Source organism: Lottia gigantea, assembly GCF_000327385.1.
Source record: "Lottia gigantea unplaced genomic scaffold LOTGIsca_22, whole genome shotgun sequence".
In the NCBI taxonomy this organism is placed as follows: Eukaryota; Metazoa; Mollusca; class Gastropoda; family Lottiidae; genus Lottia; species Lottia gigantea.
Genome location: NW_008708555.1, coordinates 3,055,093 through 3,074,488, shown reverse-complemented (window position 1 = coordinate 3,074,488; position 19,396 = coordinate 3,055,093). Strand labels below are relative to the sequence as shown.

The window sequence follows — 19,396 nt, the reverse complement described above, 5'->3', positions numbered from 1 at the left end:
AATTCATCAATATAAGATTCCATACTAAATATTGCATACTGTAACTAAATCAGATTTTATATAAAACGTATTATAAATTCTATTTTGAAGTCATTAATTTTAATATCTAATCTATAAGAAGTATACCACGTAGTAGAAGCATTTAAAATATTACTATCAGAGCTGATGTATCAATGATAAGGTGTCTTTTAAAAGCTACACTTCCATGTAGACAATATTAAGAGAAAAGATTGTTGAGAGTTGACAAAATGCTGAGAGTATAATATCAGCTATATATCTAATGTACAATTTACAAAAGAGTTGGTGTAAAAATGAACTTAGTGTTAATTTAATAATATACATAAAAAATAATATTTAGAGCACTTGTGATTATAAATAAAAAAAATCATTTCAATAAGACCAAACATACAATTTCTTTTCTTAAATTAAAAAAGTAATGATACTCAAAATTCCTCATTCTACCATTCTCCTCCCTTTCATTCTACTACCACACACACGGAAAGTGTACAGGTTGCTAGGTATCTGGTAAATTGGTTACCCTAGCAACTACCACTGTGATGTCATCAGGTTTACCACCAGTAAGTTCGATACCAGCATCAATTGCTGATAAACTGAAGGGAGACAGGTAATTAGGGTCAAATGATAGGTTCAATGCTTTCTCAGCAATGTCTGTTGCAGTTTTCTGAACAGCTTCTTTAGGTTCACTTTTAATATCTTTAAGTTTTGCAACATAATCTACTAACATGGAGTCTGTCATATTGTCAAACAGACCATCTGTTCCTAATAGAATAATATCACCTTCCTCTACTTTATGAGAGTTACTAGCAGCCATGGCCGGACTGTCACTGATAACTAGACCTTCCTGTGCAGGTGGTACGACTGAAAGTTGGTAGGGAGTATTAAAATAATGCTGTTGTTCATGGGAGCGATGGACTACTTCGCGATCACGAATGAGCAAGTAGCCACTATCACCCAGGTTGGCTGTATAAATTGTTCGCTCATCACGATGTAAAGACACAATACAAACAGTGCTACTACCAATCAATGGCATTTTTTGATTCATTAACTCCTCGTAACAGTCTTGGATCATGCTAGCAGGTGCTTGTGGACGGCAATGACCTTCACGGACCATTCTTTCACATGTAGCCATTAACGTTCGCGAAAAATTTGAAGGGTCCACTCCATATTGTCTCCAGCCACCTACTCCATCTGCAATTCCTATCACATCTGAGATTTTATTCCTTGAAATAAAATAGGCATCATCTCCAAATGCCCAATTTTGGACAAGAGATGCCTTAGGCCTATTCACTGCCTGAAGAGATTTGGAAAACCCTGAAGTACCAGTTATAAACTGGAGCGGTTGTTTATGTATTTCCGCATGTGAGCTTTAATCTGATTTTGAAAATCAGAGTGAATTCCTGCAAAAAATGCTCTAGCAACCAACCTTCCATATACAGCAACTGACTGCATGGCGTAGGTTATTTAGTTCATCCCAATAGAAAAATCATTTTGAATTGAAGTACTAATATGCTCTCTAAGGTATATACTCTGCTTAAGTGGTATGCATATTTGGTTGGCCTTGAATATAATATATCCTGTGCTTGACCCTAATCTGTACTGTAAATAATAGAATCTATAATCACAATTATGAACTTAATATGCAGATCACAAAATTATAAATGCCAATTATCAGACAACAAATTTCTGAGTCATTTCAAAACAAAACTGTAGGCCTATAAGAGGATTCCTGACAATGGCATGGATAAACACGTGCTGAGTCTTGAACGAAGGAGAACGAAGTACGCAATTAATCTGATGTAACGTAATTCCACAGTCCTGTCTCTGCCACACACTGTATCCCGTCTCAATAACCATCAATTCTATTATCTTTTCTTTCAAAAACGGATTTAATTCACCCCCAAACTTTCACTTTCAGTTTCACTGCGTTGTCCTTCGTTCTTTCACAAGTGACCTCTAATAAAGCTTTGTTACTTCAACTACGGTATATTCAACTAAACTGATAAAATACGGGTTCATGAGGTTTATTGATCGAGATTTGCATAACAAAGATACTCTTTCATCCAGACTAGTTTAACTTATTTATAATTATGGAAGCCCGCATGGGCCATCAACAAACCTGTATTGGATAATAAGTCACCTTCCAGTACAAATACAGAAAAAAATCACAGACATCCAGATTTGCATTTTTAATGAGATATTGGGTGTGGAAGAATACAAAAGAATTTATTACTTAAACAAATTTTGTGTCCCTTCGAGAGTATTATAAATGTGCGGCCATTACAAAGAAAAGAATTATTTTTTTTTAGCATTTAACGCCTTCCATACAATCGTATATTCGAACATCAAGACACGAAATAAAAAGGTTTTATAAAACATGGTTTCGTATTTTGAAAATGGTTAGTTTGGAGAAAAAAAAAGAAGAAATTTTTCAATTTAAACAAAAATATATACACATTTATAAGTTAAAAGGTAGTTTTTTGTTTTATGTAACTGATATCTAACAAAAAAAGATTCTATGATCACAATTATAATTATTCTGCGCACCTTGCGGATATGCAAAACCGGAAGTAGTGTAAATTGACAAGTAAGAAAACAAAATAAACTTTGAAGATGTAGTTTCCGAGATTTCGACGAATTTTAAACAAATTATTGACCGTCAAAAATAGAAATGGCAGCAGCAAGCTCAGAGGAGCCGTTCAATACATTTGCTGACGCAGTAGAAACGGTAGAATTGACTGTTCAGACTGGACCAGGGTGGGATCCAAGCCTGAGTGGTGATTGGGACAAAGTGAAAGCCAGTCCACAATGTATAATGAGAATTAAAAGGTTAGTATAAATAAACCAAGTACTATTGATCCAATCCGCAAAATGAAACCCTAAATCCAAAACAGCAAATTGAGAGAAAATTGGTGGCATTTTTCACACAAGGAAGTATATCAATCATATATGCAAAGATAGTAGGCTTATTGAATCTAGGAGCCCACTATTATATAGTTTCATATGAAAATATTGAATTGAAGCAGACATTCATTTCTTCAATGGCTACATGTGATTGACGACATATTTATTTACTAAGATGCTTGCAGCTGATATTTTTCATCAAGTTTGTAACCTGATAGAAGCTGCCTACTGTATTATAAAAGTAGTAGGCCTAAACTTAGACAGTAATAAATCTAACAACATCTGTGTAAGTATTCACATTAATCATTGATTCATTTCCATGAGGTTAAGCCTTGTCACGTTTAATGTTTATTCTGTTTTAGAGACATAATGACAATATATAAAGAACCACCACCAGGCATGTTTATAGTACCAGATAAAGATGATTTAACCATTATACACAGTCTGATAACTGGACCATTTGATACACCATATGAAGGAGGGTTTTTCTACTTCTTGATACGATGTCCACCAGATTATCCTATCCGTCCACCCAGAGTTAAACTGATGACAACTGGGGATGGCAGGGTACGCTTTAATCCTAACCTTTATAAAAATGGAAAAGTTTGTTTGAGTATATTGGGGTAGGTACTGATACTTAAAGGGACAGATGCGCCATTTTTTTTACCAATCATACCTTAGTCTCAGACAAGGGAAATTTTTCAACTAATCCAATCTGTAATAGTGTTCACAGCTCACCGTCGAAATTTGAGCCTTCAAATCCATGCGTGTCTAGAATTATACGCGATTGAATGTTAAAGGGACTACTCATCAATTTAAGATACTCTGTGAAATAATGAGTAAAATTCGTAGCTTGAAGTATTTTTAAAGGAATTACGCGATTTTTGTACATTTTTGTACTTCTAAAGACTCTTTATATATATTCAAGACTAAAATGAACCCCCCAAAATGGCGCATCTGTCCCTTAATATTTTTTTTTTCTGTTAATTCTGTGAAGAGTTATGATTTCATTGACTGAAGTTAGTAGATGTTGATTATTCAACAGGGTTCTTACTTTGCAGATAAGATATAATATAATATATCAGGTGGCATCTTAAGTGGTATGTAGGAAGAAGCCTTATTTAAAACCAAATTTTGGAATTTGTAAAATTTTCAAGGCCCCCAATTATAATACCTTTTATCCTTATAAGGGGTCTGAGTGGGTACATATTTCAATGATCTTATTCAGTCAGTGTTCTCTATTTCAGGACATGGTCAGGTCCAGCATGGTCTCCTGCTCAAAGTTTATCTACAATATTAATGTCTATACAGTCTTTAATGAATGAAAAACCTTATCATAATGAACCAGGCTTTGAAACTGTATGTTAACCCTTTACCTGTCATATCACATAATATGTGTGTTCTGTCTTTCAATTTGTTTGGATGACTTTCATCTCTCATTTCCCATCTGTTTTGCAATAGAAATTGTCTTATCATTGATTTCAAAGCTATGCAATCGGTCGTGTAGCCAAAAGGGGGACAGAGAGAGCAGTTTTTCTGGGCAAAAATCTCATAAGTAGGTTGGAAATTTGGGCAATCTCAGATATTTCGCCCCCTGTGTTCTGCCACTGATGTAATACAATGTAGTTCAGTCTATTTGAATACTTACCACTTGATATTTTTAGGAGCGAAATGCAGGAGATGCTAAACGCTATAATGATATTATTTGTCATGAAACAATCCGTATAGCAGTATGTGATATGCTGATGGGAAAAATACATTGCCCTGATGCACTGAGGTAATCATTATATTTTCATTTCAAAACAGAAGCCTGTCTGGCCTGGTCAACACTTTTTGTTTTTGTATATTGTGTGTACTAGGCTGGCTTATAAAGTACAAAATATCCATGAAGTTAATCTGAAATTTTTATAAAATAATGAAAAATGTGTTCTCCTGAAATGAAGGATTAAATTAATCATGTGTGATGCAAGATTTACTAATTATTAGTAGAGAACTAAGAATGTTGATCAGTAGATGATACAGTTTCAGTATATAAATATATATTTGTAGAGAAGTTATGGAGAAATCTTTTCCTAATTATTATGATTATTATGAAGGTGTTTGTCATTCTTGTAAAAATAAACAAGGACAAAGCATGCAGGTTGGTAGACTATTATTATTGTCATATTATTTGGTTTGCCTTTAAATACTCAAACCATTGTCTATAATGTCAATCATCTACAAATTTCTCTCTAAGAATGGATTTTGTTGACATAGGACAAAAGATCTCAAGGTGAGTCACCATATTTTGATATAGCTGCTAATGATCAAACTGTTTATTTTCATCCGAGGTTTATCTGCCTTCTTTCTCCATGCTATGAGCATTAGTTTAGTGAACAAGAAACAAATTTCTATCTGAAGTTGATTCTGTGCTTTGCTTTTGCTTTTGAATTTTTTTTATACGCTACAATTGGTATGTTTTAATATTCAATGAATTGTATTTTATTACCAGGATCCATTTGGTGAAAAGCGAGGTACATTTGATTATGAGACTTTATTAAATAAATTAAAGATGATAAAAAGTAAATTGTCTGAAAAGAATGACAGTTCAGATGATATGGATGATGGAACAGATTCAGATATGGACACATCTGCTCCTAGTACCAGCTGACAGGTGGTTTAGTTATCTGTGTCTGCTGCAAGTGTTTCAAGGCTGTGTGAAATAGAATATTATAGGATGTAGTCGCAGAATTATTTGGACATTATTTGTAGGCTGTGAAGATCATATGGTTACTTCCTCACTTTTTGAGGATGAATAGCCTCATTACACCATTCTACCAAACTGGTTTAGTAGGACACTATAGGACAGTGCTGTGTTTTACAACACTGTGGATATTTTTAGGGATATGAAGCATTTTTGATAGGAGATTTTTGTAAAGAAGTGTTTTGCATATTGGTTACATTTCTCTAATTTTTTACAAGAAATTTTTTTTCAAATAATGTGATTGAAAATTAGCATTTGAAATTAAGGATATTAAAACTTACTTAATGAAACAAATTTTCATCTTTCAAAATGTTTTAGATACACAACAGAAAATAATTTCCTTAATATCTATATTTATTGTTTGTTTTACAAAACGGTAAAATAATGTCAGATTTTGAATCTTTTTGTAAGTTTAATGTTTATTTTATTATTTTTTCTATTGTTCAATTGGGCTGCGGCCAAACAAAACCCTGAAGTTCACCTTGGCTTCGTAGCTGCAATATTATTTGTTGAAGATATACATTTTGTTATGCTAATATAGGGAACATTTTTAGATGTTATTATATGTTTTATGATATAGGGTGTGTGATTTGACAGCAATAAATCGTAAACGATGAATTTTTAGCACTTTGATCTAATTTAAATTTTTTAGATTTTTGACGATGTTTGGCCTCACGGAATGGAAAGCTGGGTTCTTTGCATCCTCCAACATGACAACGATGGTATTGATGGATGGAAAATAATATAGTGATGTCTTTTGGATTTGTTAAAATGACAAGTCCACTTTTCTTGACATATATAAATACCCTAGTAAATGGGGAACCTGCCCTTTTGTAAAATTTGTCCTGTAGCAATACAAGTGTACTTTACTGTACTGGTTAGTTTCTCAGGTTCTGTATATCTCTAAATTGTTCATCAGTTTGATTTATTGCTGTCAAATAGCTGTGTAGCTGCAGTCAGAATTGCAAGCATAAGATATTATTATATTTCCTTAATAAAATTTGAAATCATTCTGTTTTCATTTTCTTCTTAATCTTAAATCAAAAATGTGTGTTCCCCGTCCTACTTGACAAGGCCAGCAACATTTTTATTTTTTCGAGTCTATGTTTGATCAGATTGTAGTACATCTTATTCAAAAACCCTATTGCCTGTCTCAAGGGTAATTTCAGGGAGTTCCAACATCAGTAAACACAGTAATATAACACAGCAATTATCTTAAGTAAAATTGAGAACACCAAAAGAATTAAATAATTCAAAACATTTTTATTTGAAAAAAGAAGAAAGTTCATTAACAGAAAATAGAAACGTTAAAAATTTTTTTTGTTACATAAATTTAATAAGACTTGTTAAAAGATTAAAACTTCTACCCTTTTCAAACTCATTCTTTTAGTTGAATGTATAAGACTCTGAAATTATGGTTAGGGGGTAAAATTGTCACTAATATGGCTGGTTGGAAATAGATTCCCCATTGTAGATTAAAAATATTGATTTTACAATTACATAATTCAAAGTAAACATAAAATAATGCTGGCAAATAAAGATATTGACCCACATGCTCTACACAATATGATGAAATATTTGATTGTATTAAATTCAAGTAAATTTCTCAATTAGGAGTGTTTGAAAACCTCTTGGTTATCATTTATAAAGCTCACAGCAATCTCATACTGGAACTTACGAGACAACCATGAGTTATGAGTTAGAATTTAATCAAAATATTCTTAATATCATGAGTAGCATAATGGGTCATTAAAGCTAATAAAGGACTTTGGTTTGCAACTAAATATAATTAAATAGTTTTGATTATAACCAGATGATGTTGTTAATATATTTATCCATCCAGTTGTTTTCAGTTTTTCAAAGAACTTTTTGTTTGTGTACTGGCAATAATTACCAGTCAGGGAGAAATGAAAGATTTGGGACTCATTTACCCAGTAAAAAGCTAACATTTTTTCAGGCCTTTTTCTTAATTTTGGAAAGTTACAAAATGATTTCAATAATAAATAAATTCTTTCTTTTTCTATTTTTACCATTTTTATTTGATATTAAGGTATTAGCAGATGGCAGAATTTGAATTCTAAAATATAATATTTAAAATTTCAACAAACAATCTTTTCAAATAGTAAATCAAATTGAGCATAAATACACAGCTGCTGCCGGTTGGTTATGTTTAACATTAAAAATTGTATTTCAAAATAAGTACATTTCTGGATAACATAACAGTTAACCATTCTTTGAAATTTTTATGCAACAGCCCTGTAAAGGAAATAATTATAAAGAAACAACAATTTAAAACACACTCACACATGTTGAAATCATTGTGCTCTTAAAACAACAAAACCTGTGACTTGAAATTGAAAGTAGGATTGAAGCATCTAGCCTAAGGTTTATTAGCACTGTTGGAATTTGAATATATATATATATATTGGAAACAATAAGTTCGTAAATTCTGTTCTAAGAATAAAACTTGTATTTTTTTACCCAATAACTTACATATATGACTAAACTGTAAAGAGCATTAAGAATCAAGCAGGTTTTTTTTATATAAACTATTGAAAGCTTCAATCCTTGTGATTAAATATAGGGTTTTAGATTATCACCTGATGATGAGAGATTATTTATAGTTTAACTCCAGGACTCCTAAAAACATCACAATAACAACAGAATAAAAAGATTAATAAATCAAAAAATAAATTCAACACAAACATCAATAAGGGATTGTGATATAATAAACCTAATGTATACCAGAAGATATAGTTACATGTACATACAATTTTTACAAATTAAGGATTCCTTTCAAATGCCATGAGCCGTGAAGAACTTTCCTGTTTCTTGCTTTCCAACCAAACAAAAATAATTCTTGTCATATTTATGACATAGGAAATAAAAAACAATTTGCAGGTCAATTCAGTCAAAAGCTTGAAAAGTTTTACTTCAGTAAATGTTTTTATTCATACTGCATTGAAATAAGTTGAAGGATTAAATCTGATTGGTACAAAGCACTTTAAATAATGCCTGTAGAGTCTATATTAGATACATTTGACTAAAACATCCCAGCCATAACAAAACAATGATTTATCTAATTAATAATTATGCAAATTTATGCAAATGATCTCATTCACACACTTACCAAGTTAAAATAATTTCTATTTAATGTTTTTCTAGCAATTATAAGAAGATTATGAGAATATGTCTGAATTTGCATATAGTAGAGAATATCATTTACATGTGTTCTGGGTGATTCTTCAAACAGTCCATGAATTGATTAACTTTTAGCTCATTCTTACAGATTCTATGGATAGCTGTGAATAGTGGGAACCTGCAATGTAAATTATACATAAAGGAGCTCTGTGATCTAGGTCAGTGCTTTCATTGAAACTCATCTCAATACACCCTAGTAATACCAATTTTCAAAATTTGGCGCAGTGCAATGTCATGCTTCTGATAAATTAGGAAACATAAGCTTTAAACAGCTTTAATCCTTTCAACACTAGTGGCAGATCTTCCAGCCACATTATTTGGTGGAGCGGCCCATAGAGCAGCATTACAAAGACACATAATGTTAAGCCAATTTCATTGTATGCTACTAATGAAAGTAACATCCATGCACAATACCCACTTTATCTTTTTACGAGAGAAAATGAATGCTGAGTTAAATTACCTATCTTCCATATTTTTGTTTTTTAACATATAGTTGACCTCAAATGCTGTAGGGGGACCTTGTAATTTCTGTCCATTTAACATTTCTGTTTCTAATTCTTCTATAGACTATAAAACAAAATGGTTTGAGTTACATATAGATGCAGATATTTATTCCAAGAGACAATGAATAAAAACTACGCTTCCTTTTAAGCTTGCAACAATCATATGCTATATAATTCTGCTGGATATTAAAGATGGATTTCCTTGTTTTTTGTGTCAAATTTAACAAACTACTTGATTAATCATATTATTATGTTCTTATTGCATATAATTAAGAGTTTTAACCAATCATAAATGTCCTAAACTAAAAAAAACTTTTTGACCTTTCTTAATCGGCCATTCATTTGAATTCTGCTGATAATTAGCTAATTATGAATTAATTATGGACATGTGAGACAAACTGGTATTTCTTCAAGTCATTAGAACACTTCTACCTTCTATTCATTTCTAGCAATTTGATGTTCATAAATGAAAATAAGGGAACCCATCTTTAAATTACCTGCAAGCCAATACACAGCTGAAGAGAATATTAAACAATATTGTCCTACCTTTCCTGTTTTGGCAAAGGCTTCTGCAACTCTCCTATTTCGACCACCATAACAGGTGGTAACTAAATCTGCCACTCCACAACTCTCTAAAAATGTGGATTCATTTGATCCTGTAGATGAAAAATAATTATGAGGATGTAGATAAACAAAACTTTGATTAAATATATCAGTATCAGCATCATCAAGTAAGCAGTCCTCATTTATATATGATATTTAACCATCAGTATTCGGCAGAAACAAAATTTGCATTGCATTTCTTACCAGGGTAGAAAACTTCACAGAATTTAATCATTTCCATTAAACCTAATCTAATAACAGCAGCTTTAGTATTATCTCCATATCCTAGACCATCAGCAAAACCAGCTCCTACTGCTACAATATTCTGTCAAAAAATAGTGTTATAAGAATAATTAAAAACTCAACTAACAAACAAACATATGCATTTAATTTCAATCCTAAAGCGACATTAAGCACTTTTATAATATTAATACCTTATACATGTACATATATAAATATTCATAATATAATATAAATACCTTTAAAGCTCCACAAACTTCAACAGTAGTTTCATCTGGTACTACAACAATTCTAAAATAATCAGCTTGAAACACATCCTTTAATAATGGACCCATTTCAGGGTCTTTACAACCTACAAAATAATATATGTCATATATATATGATGTCATGTGATTTGCAAACCAATCAACAATGCTTGCATTAGCAATTTTTACTTTGTTTTAAAATAGGAACACACACAAAACATATGAATAGTATAGCATGGTAAACCGTCTTGTACAGTAAAAATGGTTGCTTTGATTGGTAAAAAATCTCCACATTATAAGAACTTATTGGTATAAAATGACTCATTAAGTTCCATCTATTTATTGATATGGGGCATCATTTAACCGCGTTGATGTTGGTATAAAATATCAAAACTGACAGAGTTGTAGTGTTGTGATGTGGACAACTGTATGCCATTAATTATAAACTTTTTTTTAATTCATCTTCTAGAATGACCATTATTTTATTTCATGGTTCAGATTATCTTCAAAATGCATAAGGCATAGTTCATAATACCTTGACATTGTGAAGATGACTTCAGATATACAACATACTTACCAATAGTAGCTTCACAATAATTCTCTTTGGCAACCTCATTAGCAATATTGGCACCCATTAATATAGCACATGGTATATTTAATAACTCCCTAATAACATCTGATATTAATAATATACCTCCACCTTCCTTCACATCAAAACCCTGAAAATATTGAGCTTTGAAATGCAAAAGCAGAATTGAAATAACATGAAGTTGAATATCAGATTTTTTTTAACCTGTTTATGCTAAATTTTGAAATGACAAGAGCTCAAGTCTCCTTTTTTTGATTTCCAACTGTCACTTTACAGCCGATAGCAGATGTGTGCTTGGCTTTTTGTCCGATCTAAAAAAAAATAGACACATTTTTCATGTCAGCTCCTGACAGCTACAACCAGCATTACTGACAACAACATTGAAAAGTGATCTCAACCCAGAATCCTGGTAATTGTAATGAGGCTGTGTTGATCAGTAAAAGCAAATAACATCAACACAGTAACCACAATTTACAGCCTTAATCACTTTCATTCATAAACTTGTAGTAAGAATTCAAGAGGAAACCGATTTAGAAAGACAACAATAAGTTACCTTAATAAGAGTGACAGCTATAGCATCTTTTTTAATGGTGCCCTGAAGAGATTTTCCTACTTTTCTTACAAATTGATGAGGTAGCACAAAAATAAAAATATCAGCATCTTTTCCAGCATCTGCTACATCAGGAATGGCAACCTGTAGAGAAAAACAATGTTAAGCAGATACACACAAATTACTTGACTGCCGAAAGTTGCCCTTTCAACATAGCGATAACCAGTTGTGTATGGTTGCAAATAAGAATAGTGGTCATAAGTTTTGAAGTTTCAAGTGCAACTGGTTATCGCTTTGGTTTGTGAGCACCTATGCATACGCAATTTAAATGCTATCCCTGAAACGCTTTTAGCACCATTATCACAGGGAAATGTTTACAGATGGCACTCACATGGAGCTCCCAGACCCCAAAAAACCAAAATATTTGATCAATTAGTTACAATCAAAGAGCTTATTTATTGATGTTTATTAGATATTTATTGAAAAGGTCATGGCGATTTACCCAATGTATAATAAAATCAATCTACTTTGATAACACAAAAAGACATCTGTTTCACGTAAACTTATTCACATAAGCTTAATCAATAGTATAGTCATTTATTCCTAAATATTACAGGAATAGTAACCTTTGACCTTTGACAGTTCATGTAGACAGCAGATTGGTTCTCTCAATCTCTATAACCTTAATGAATTAACATCAGTGACAAGAACAAGATGATTTCTTAACTGGAACACTTAGAATTGCTACCACTTTTCTATGATGTGCGAATCAAAACTGAAGTTGCTGTAATAAATTTCTGATCAAATTTTTCAGTTGAAAATCATGCTTTCAGGAGAAATAACTCTTAGCAAAATCACAAAATATAAAAATCTGCATGAAGTGGACAAAATTTTGGGTGTGGTATATCTGATGATGGGACAAACAAAATCCCAAGTTGAGAAATTTTTTGGCTTGAAATTGCCCATCACATTGTTTTCTACTTACCACATTTTCTGGCAATGCGATTCCTGGTAGATATTTGACATTTTCATGATCATTATTGATAATATCTGTTAATTTTCTATCATTAACAGTTTCTTCAAACACCCACATTCGTACTTCTTTATGAAACTTGTCAGGCATTGTGACCACATTGTTACCTATTATCTTAGCAATAGCTGAACCCCTAAAATATATAATTATGATAAATATTGTATATAAACAATGTTTTCTTAAAAACATATTGCTAGACACTTCCAGTTCTTTAATTAATTGTTAAACTCCTTAAATATATAACGATAAATATTGTATATATACATTACAAAAAATAAGTAATTTAATAAAACTGTTTTGTAATTTAAATAACTTTATAATAACATGTCAGCGTAAACCTTAGTTCATTTTAAGTAATCATGCAGGAACTCTTTTCTTCATTGGTAAGCTTATATTTTTGTTTAATTGCAAGATACCAGGAAGTCACATTCTTATTCTGAAAATAGGTTTGGTCTAATTATAACTGATCTTTAGATGTACCCGCTTGTAAATACAAGATTTAGATTTTATCAAGAATAGGAATCTAATAGTATAAATTCAAATATTCTAAAATGTCTACTCAATACAGAACTTGATAAATATCAAAAGATCAGAATGTAAATAAGACCAGTATAAGAATTAAGTATATCAGTAAAAGAGAAATGTAAGTTATACTTTAATGATAATCCAATATCCAAACTGCACTGTCAGTAATGATGATATCAGTTGCACAAACTTGGCTTCACCTAATTCTCTTTTTCAACACTAGTATCAGGTTTTGGCACAGTTATTCCAATTTAAGTTAAGCTAAAAATAGCATTACATGTCACAATTTAAAATGTTGTGATTAGGTTTCTGTTTTGAAGAATGACAAGCCTTTTAAATCAAATTTTTAAAAAAGCCAAAAAAATCAGGTGAACAGTATATGAGCAATTAAAGGAAATTAATCTTAAGAACAAGACATAAATTGGCATAAAACCATAATACACATGTTTATTCAATCAGACTGATTATTTATGTTAACCATTGATCTAATAGGGATTTAATATTTTTGTTAAAGCTAATAAACCTCAATTTCAATTAAAATTTTATTTTCAGGCAGGATGTCAGAAGGGAGGTCAGATAAGAAGTGAACAGAGAAATAGATCCATTTCAAAACCATTCTGTGCATTTAATACAAATTCTAAACTAAAGGTCATGGTCAAGACATTTTTAGGTTTAATAGATCCTTACAGATCAGTCCCCCACCCGATATATTCCTAGGAGGGTTAACAAACAGAGACAGAACAGCTTCGATAATAAATGAAACAATCCACATGATTTTACAATCATGCTCTATCATAGAAACAGTTTGACTATAGATAGCAAAAGACAAGTACTAACAGGACCTGGGTTATATTTGATGTATAGAAATAAAACATGCAAATGGGTGGACATTTATCGACAAATTAATTCAAAACCAAAGTTCAGAGTCCAAAGTCGAAAATTTTGCATAAGGGTGTGTTAAGAAAGGCACAAGGTCTCAATGTTTAATTTCAATTTATCTCCATAATGATTTAAAGTTGAAACCTCAATGTCATAAGCTTATATAAATGTAAAATTGAATATTCGATGCAAGATAACATATACATATCTTACATGATCTTAATATTACTTTGTTTGATTAGTCCCAATATATCAATTTCAGACTGGTAGATAGCAAGATTACAATTACTAATGATATTAGCTCTATGTACCGTAAAGATCTAAATGATTTTATGTAAATATGAAAACATACTGTGAATTTTAACATGTGCACAGTGCAGTTAACAAAATTTCAAAGATATTATAGTAACTGGGTTAGCTAGTTACATGCCCCATCAGTAAACAGTAAAATTGACCAAAAAGTGATTGATATAAAAAAAAATTCATCATACTTGCACTGATTTTTGGATGGCCATGGACAATGAAACCCAAAAACATTAAGCTACCAGCTCTACTATGTGAAATCTACAGATTCTAATAAATTGTAGCTTTATTACAAAACACCAGAGAAGACTTATCAGAGAAGACTTATCATAGTATGCTATATCAGTACCAGTACATACTTTTTTATCTTGGATAGGATAACAAAAGACTCAAGTTTAATTCATTATTAATAAGTCTAGTATAATTCAGGGATAACATTGTTCAGTTTTAACGAGCTAGTATGTATTTAAATATAAATTGAAAACTAGTGAGAATAAGAGTACTGTGACCAGATTTCTAGGCCAAGGTTATTTGGGTAATAAGGTACTGTGCAAATAAAACTTTAAACCTCATGGTTTAGGCTATGGTTAATGTAGGAAATCGAGAACTTTTGACACTTATGAAAGTGTCTCTATATAAATGCTACATAAACAAAATTACAAAACAAAATATCTTCACTGTTAAAATAGTCTGCAAAACATTAATTGTAGAGCAATAATAGAAAAAAAAAAAAACTGAAACATGTCGTTACTCAACAGTTTCATGCTGTGCATTCTTTGAACAGATAACCTATATTATAAGCTTACAGAATTTCTATAATATTTGAGAAAATGCAACAAAATTGATAACTATGTAAAATTTCGAATAATCAGATCTTCTGACAGTGTTCAAAAGCTTATACTTTTTCTCCTCTCAGTGAAATTTACACTAATCTTACATAGATCCTTGTTATTTTGCTGCTGGTTTTGATTTGGCTTCAATTTTTTTCTGAAGTCCTAAGCTTACTTTATTTTGTGCTAAGAACTACAACAGTCTAAGAAGGCCTACAGCAAGATATTAGAATTAAGTAAACAGTTTATAAGGCATAAATAATAATAGAAATAATAGGTTACTCTTCCATCAAACAGTTACCATACACTAGATAATAGGTAACTATATTTCATAGGTTGCTCTACCGAAACTCTTCATGGTAAAGTAGAAAATTGAATGTCAAAAGTGACAAATTGGGATATAATTAATCCATTTGAAATAACAACATTTCCTGTGAAAGAAAATGGCACATTTAGGATTGTAAATTCTTCTCTTTGTGTAAAATCATGCTTCCACTTCCAAATACTTCAAATAGTAATTTTTTTCATTTCTCATTACATTGGATTGGTTGCCATTTTCATCAATCTGAAGACAATCCAAGTTTTTCAGTATTTGATTTTTTAAATTTACAAATTGTGGCAAGACAGTTGTGTTTTGTTCCAAATAATAGCATTAGCACTAGCAGTGCAAGAAAGTGGTGCCAAGTCCAAGCAAGTTAGTAGGCTAGACAGAAAAATAAACACAAAGCTATGCCTGTTGCAGGATTTTTATCTGAATCCTCTAATAATTCTTACCAATTTCCAGATCCAACAATGCATATTCTTTTAGGAGTCGACATTTTCTCTACACACGCAGCAACACCACTGTGGAAATCTTTACAAAAAAGCTGAGCCCACAAACAACACTTCAACTCTTCAACTGCTGATACTTTGACCTTTGAACTCCCGAGTAGTTCATGGGAGACAACTCTTGTTTTTCTCCCTATTTTTCCAGTGATTTTACTTCGCATTGAAAATGAGTAGGCCCTTTTTGCCATTAAAAACCTTCTTGATTGCTTGCCCAGATCTTCACATAGTCTAATGGAAAAATTCATAATGTTCTATAATAATGTAGATGTCGTAATCCTGGACATAAGTCAAAAGGGAGACTACACCATAGAGTTATATAATAAGATTTATAACTCTATGGACTATACCGATCTGAATAATTTGAGCTCTTACATTAGTGGTTTCCCCCCTTTTCATTTTCCACATCAGAGGTTTCATATTTCATATTACTTTTAGTGAATTCCACCCAAATAGCAAATAGTTTCCTCCTCTCAATAACTACTTAAGAAGTTGTAGATCCAAGATCAATTTTGAGATATATATGTGATGTTTGCATTACTATAAATATACCAAGTAGTCTGTTAACGATCCGAACCGCAAAACGAATCCTAAAATAGAAAACAATTACATTTTGGCAAAAATATTGGTAGTGCAGTTAATTAACTTTTAACATGGGGAATGGTAAATTAGACTGATTAAAGCAGTATTATTGTTAAGATTGCTTAATCCATTTATGTATTCAGATAATAAATCATAACATATTAATGAATTATAATACTCAAACATAACCATATACCCTCCACATTACCCTCTTAAGTGAAAAGCCCACCATGATCATTTGAAATAATGAAAACAAAATGAAACAACCGTGGCAAATCCTTCAAATTTACAATTATGATACCAGTATAAAATCTATTATATTCGTCCCTGTTGCATCACTTGGTGGCAAAGTTCGGATTTAGGAAATATTCAGAAACTTTTTCAGGATTCAGCAGCCGATCCATAATAGCAGTCAGCAGGAGAACTTGAGAAGTGGCATTGGCAATCCATTCCGTGATTTGCACATTTTTGATTGTTTGTCCATCAGTGGCTGTTTTGATTGTTTTTGACTTGGCATTGTTAACATGGATAAGAGAAATGCATTGTTATAATGGACCATTATGTTTTGTTCAAAATATGGTGTCCGAAATTATATATGTCCTATTTGGTAACGTTGTGTAGTCCAGTTTGTCCAGTATCGTTTTTTACATTGACGGCAATACATAAAATATCTTTGTTCCAGTCTAAAACGTTGTCATAACGCACGCGATATTTACCGCTCGTAATTCCTAAAAATAACTTGATCAAGTCACATGCTTCGATTCGACCAATTAAATTCTAAGTTCCAAGAAATCGTAGAGAAAACGTTTTACATTGAAATATATAAGGTGACTTTGTTAAACAAGCATTATTTGCTGATATTCTGTGTTCATAGAAGGCTGTTATTCATGGAGTTAGTGTTTAATCAGGTACATCGCTGTTAATCGAATCCTTTTTGTTGCCAATTTTACGTAATTTGAATTGGGTTCTTAACCGTCTTGAAGTAAACTCTTTCACTTTGGTATACCGGTATTTATACTGATTTTTAGGAAAATACCTGTCTAGGAAGTAAATTGTATAGTCTTTGTGAAAGTTAAGACCTCGCCATTTTATTTTAGGCGTAGCCTTAATCATATCTCTAATATTCTAAAAAGAAATCGTTATATTATTGATTCAAAAGTGTTGTTTAAAAGTTGTTTTTACACTAAGTTTCATTGTTAAGACTTGTTTTATTTAGATCAAAATTTAAGGTCCAAATTCATTTTAACATTTCTTTTGTGAAGTCAAAAAATATTGCACAACAATCCAAGATGGCTGCCGAGTCCTTTGATTTGTGTGAATTTGACTTCACAGCTGAATCTAGTAATACTCTATATGGCTTTGATTTGTTAGACATGGATAATATATTTTCTGATGTCCCCCTGCAGGAACCAACCTTGGTGTCAAAGACCTCACCCTTTCACGAGTCTGACAGTGGATTGAGCGACATGTCAGAAGAATTCATCAATCCAGGAAGTGTTGACTCTGCTGGCAGTGAACAGTCCCGAGGTGGAAAAATGTTGGATGAATTGGTGGAATCAATGGAGTTTTCTCCCTTTTGTGAGCCAGAAGCGGATCGAGAATTGCAGGAATTAATCAGTGTAGCCCGGTCATCAAATAGTGACCCTTTAAATTGCCTCGATGGTGCAGATCGTGATTTGGCAGACTATTTTTCCAACGATAATGGTCGCAGTGATGATGACCTGGTTGCTTTTCAAGCATTGGTTGAGAACAATCCTCCTGAAGAGACTGTAGTTCTGAACAAGGAGAATAAAATCATTAAATACAAGACCAACCCCAGGATTGCTTCCAAAGGAAAAGCTGCTCCCAAAAGGCAGCAAATTTCCAAAAGTAGTTTTTCGACAATGCAATGCTGATGCCCCTAAAAAGAAAAAAAGTGACTCTTCTTTAACTGTTCTTGAAGATAAATCTCCAAGTGGACTGAAATCGATTAAGGTTCTGAAAGTGATCAAAGCCCCAGCTGCTTCGGAGGAAGAAACTGCTACACAAGTTGTTGCAGCTCTTGATGACCGTAATCGTAAGAATGCCATCAATGCTAAAGTGAATCGTGAGAAAAAGAAGGCGTACATCAACGGCCTTGAAGATGAACTTGCCCAGGTGAAAGACTCGAATGCTCAACTTCAACAAGAAAATGTCAAACTTAATAGTGAAAAAGATTCTTTAGCTGAGCAAGTCGAATATCTCAAAAGTGTGTTGGCCAATCAGAGCACACTTTCCAAAGTCCTGAACACTATGGAAAATTTGAAGGGTGTCCGTCTAACTTCTTCAATTAGTGGTAGTTCTAGGAAACGTGCTCTTAATGCGGATCATTCATATGGCTCTAAGAGCCAAAAAATGGACGAGACTGAAGCTGTCAGTGAGTCACACTCCAAATCATCAGCTGGTGTTTGCCTTCATGTTCACGAAGAAACCGTATCTTTGGAACTCTGTTCCCATTGTTCCAGAATGGCCAAAAGTGTCAAGTGACTTGAAATGTGAAATAGTACAAGTGTTATTTCAATGTGCAAGTGCTAGATGAAGTGACTTGAGGGCCTTCCTAGTGTGGAACGAACCAAGATCAAGACAAGTGGTGGACATAGGTCAAGTGCAGGGTCAATGGTTTTACTATTTGAAGCCTCTTTAACATGCCTTCCTTTCAATTTCTTAATTTGTAGAAGTTGAACAGTAATTTGGCATTAATGTCTGCATTAATGTCTGCATTTTAATATTTCAAAATTTAAATTATTTTTGATTGATAAATTGCAATTGATTTAATTTTTGTGAAGCTTTAATTTCTGAAAGATT

At 32.2% G+C, this 19,396-nt stretch overlaps 4 protein-coding genes across 4 annotated transcripts; 2 read left to right on the top strand and 2 right to left on the bottom strand.

Moving 5' to 3' along the window:
• Positions 1–305: 305 nt before the first annotated feature.
• On the bottom strand, positions 306–2,015 carry LOTGIDRAFT_231806 (hypothetical protein). The gene is made up of 2 exons (XM_009054659.1): positions 1,353–2,015; positions 306–1,308 (listed from the first exon to the last, which is right to left on the bottom strand). The coding sequence occupies exons 1-2, from the start codon at positions 1,468–1,470 to the stop codon at positions 515–517; spliced, it is 912 nt and encodes a 303-aa protein (XP_009052907.1). The 5' UTR covers positions 1,471–2,015; the 3' UTR covers positions 306–514.
• A 674-nt stretch (positions 2,016–2,689) lies between these two features.
• Positions 2,690–5,572, top strand: LOTGIDRAFT_115921 (hypothetical protein; the record flags this gene model as incomplete). The annotated part of the gene is made up of 6 exons (XM_009054658.1): positions 2,690–2,847; positions 3,285–3,545; positions 4,170–4,281; positions 4,587–4,699; positions 4,972–5,062; positions 5,414–5,572. 6 exons carry the CDS (start codon positions 2,690–2,692, stop codon positions 5,570–5,572), a joined length of 894 nt encoding a protein of 297 aa, XP_009052906.1.
• Positions 5,573–6,910: 1,338 nt separating this feature from the next.
• Positions 6,911–16,084, bottom strand: LOTGIDRAFT_231803 (hypothetical protein). The gene is made up of 9 exons (XM_009054657.1): positions 15,941–16,084; positions 12,582–12,762; positions 11,600–11,740; positions 11,035–11,176; positions 10,452–10,564; positions 10,177–10,297; positions 9,916–10,025; positions 9,327–9,433; positions 6,911–8,984 (listed from the first exon to the last, which is right to left on the bottom strand). Exons 1-9 carry the CDS (start codon positions 15,982–15,984, stop codon positions 8,888–8,890), a joined length of 1,056 nt encoding a protein of 351 aa, XP_009052905.1. The 5' UTR covers positions 15,985–16,084; the 3' UTR covers positions 6,911–8,887.
• A 2,562-nt stretch (positions 16,085–18,646) lies between these two features.
• On the top strand, positions 18,647–19,078 carry LOTGIDRAFT_115634 (hypothetical protein; the record flags this gene model as incomplete). Its single annotated transcript, XM_009054656.1, has 1 exon — positions 18,647–19,078. A coding segment is annotated over one exon (432 nt), but the record flags the coding sequence as incomplete, so codon positions are not given.
• Positions 19,079–19,396: the final 318 nt, after the last annotated feature.

Excerpts from the sequence above, each read along its gene's own strand:
- LOTGIDRAFT_231803 (XM_009054657.1), bottom strand. The coding sequence starts at position 15,984 with ATGTCGACTCCTAAAAGAATATGCATTGTTGGATCTGGAAATTG. Across the intron at positions 11,741-12,581 it reads TCGCATTGCCAGAAAATGTG|GTTGCCATTCCTGATGTAGC; the intron begins GTAAGTAGAAAA and ends TTTTCTCTACAG. Across the intron at positions 10,565-11,034 it reads TTATTGTGAAGCTACTATTG|GTTGTAAAGACCCTGAAATG; the intron begins GTAAGTATGTTG and ends ATTATTTTGTAG.
- LOTGIDRAFT_231806 (XM_009054659.1), bottom strand. The coding sequence starts at position 1,470 with ATGCAGTCAGTTGCTGTATATGGAAGGTTGGTTGCTAGAGCATTTTTT. Across the intron at positions 1,309-1,352 it reads ATACATAAACAACCGCTCCA|TGAATAGGCCTAAGGCATCT; the intron begins GTTTATAACTGG and ends CTCTTCAGGCAG.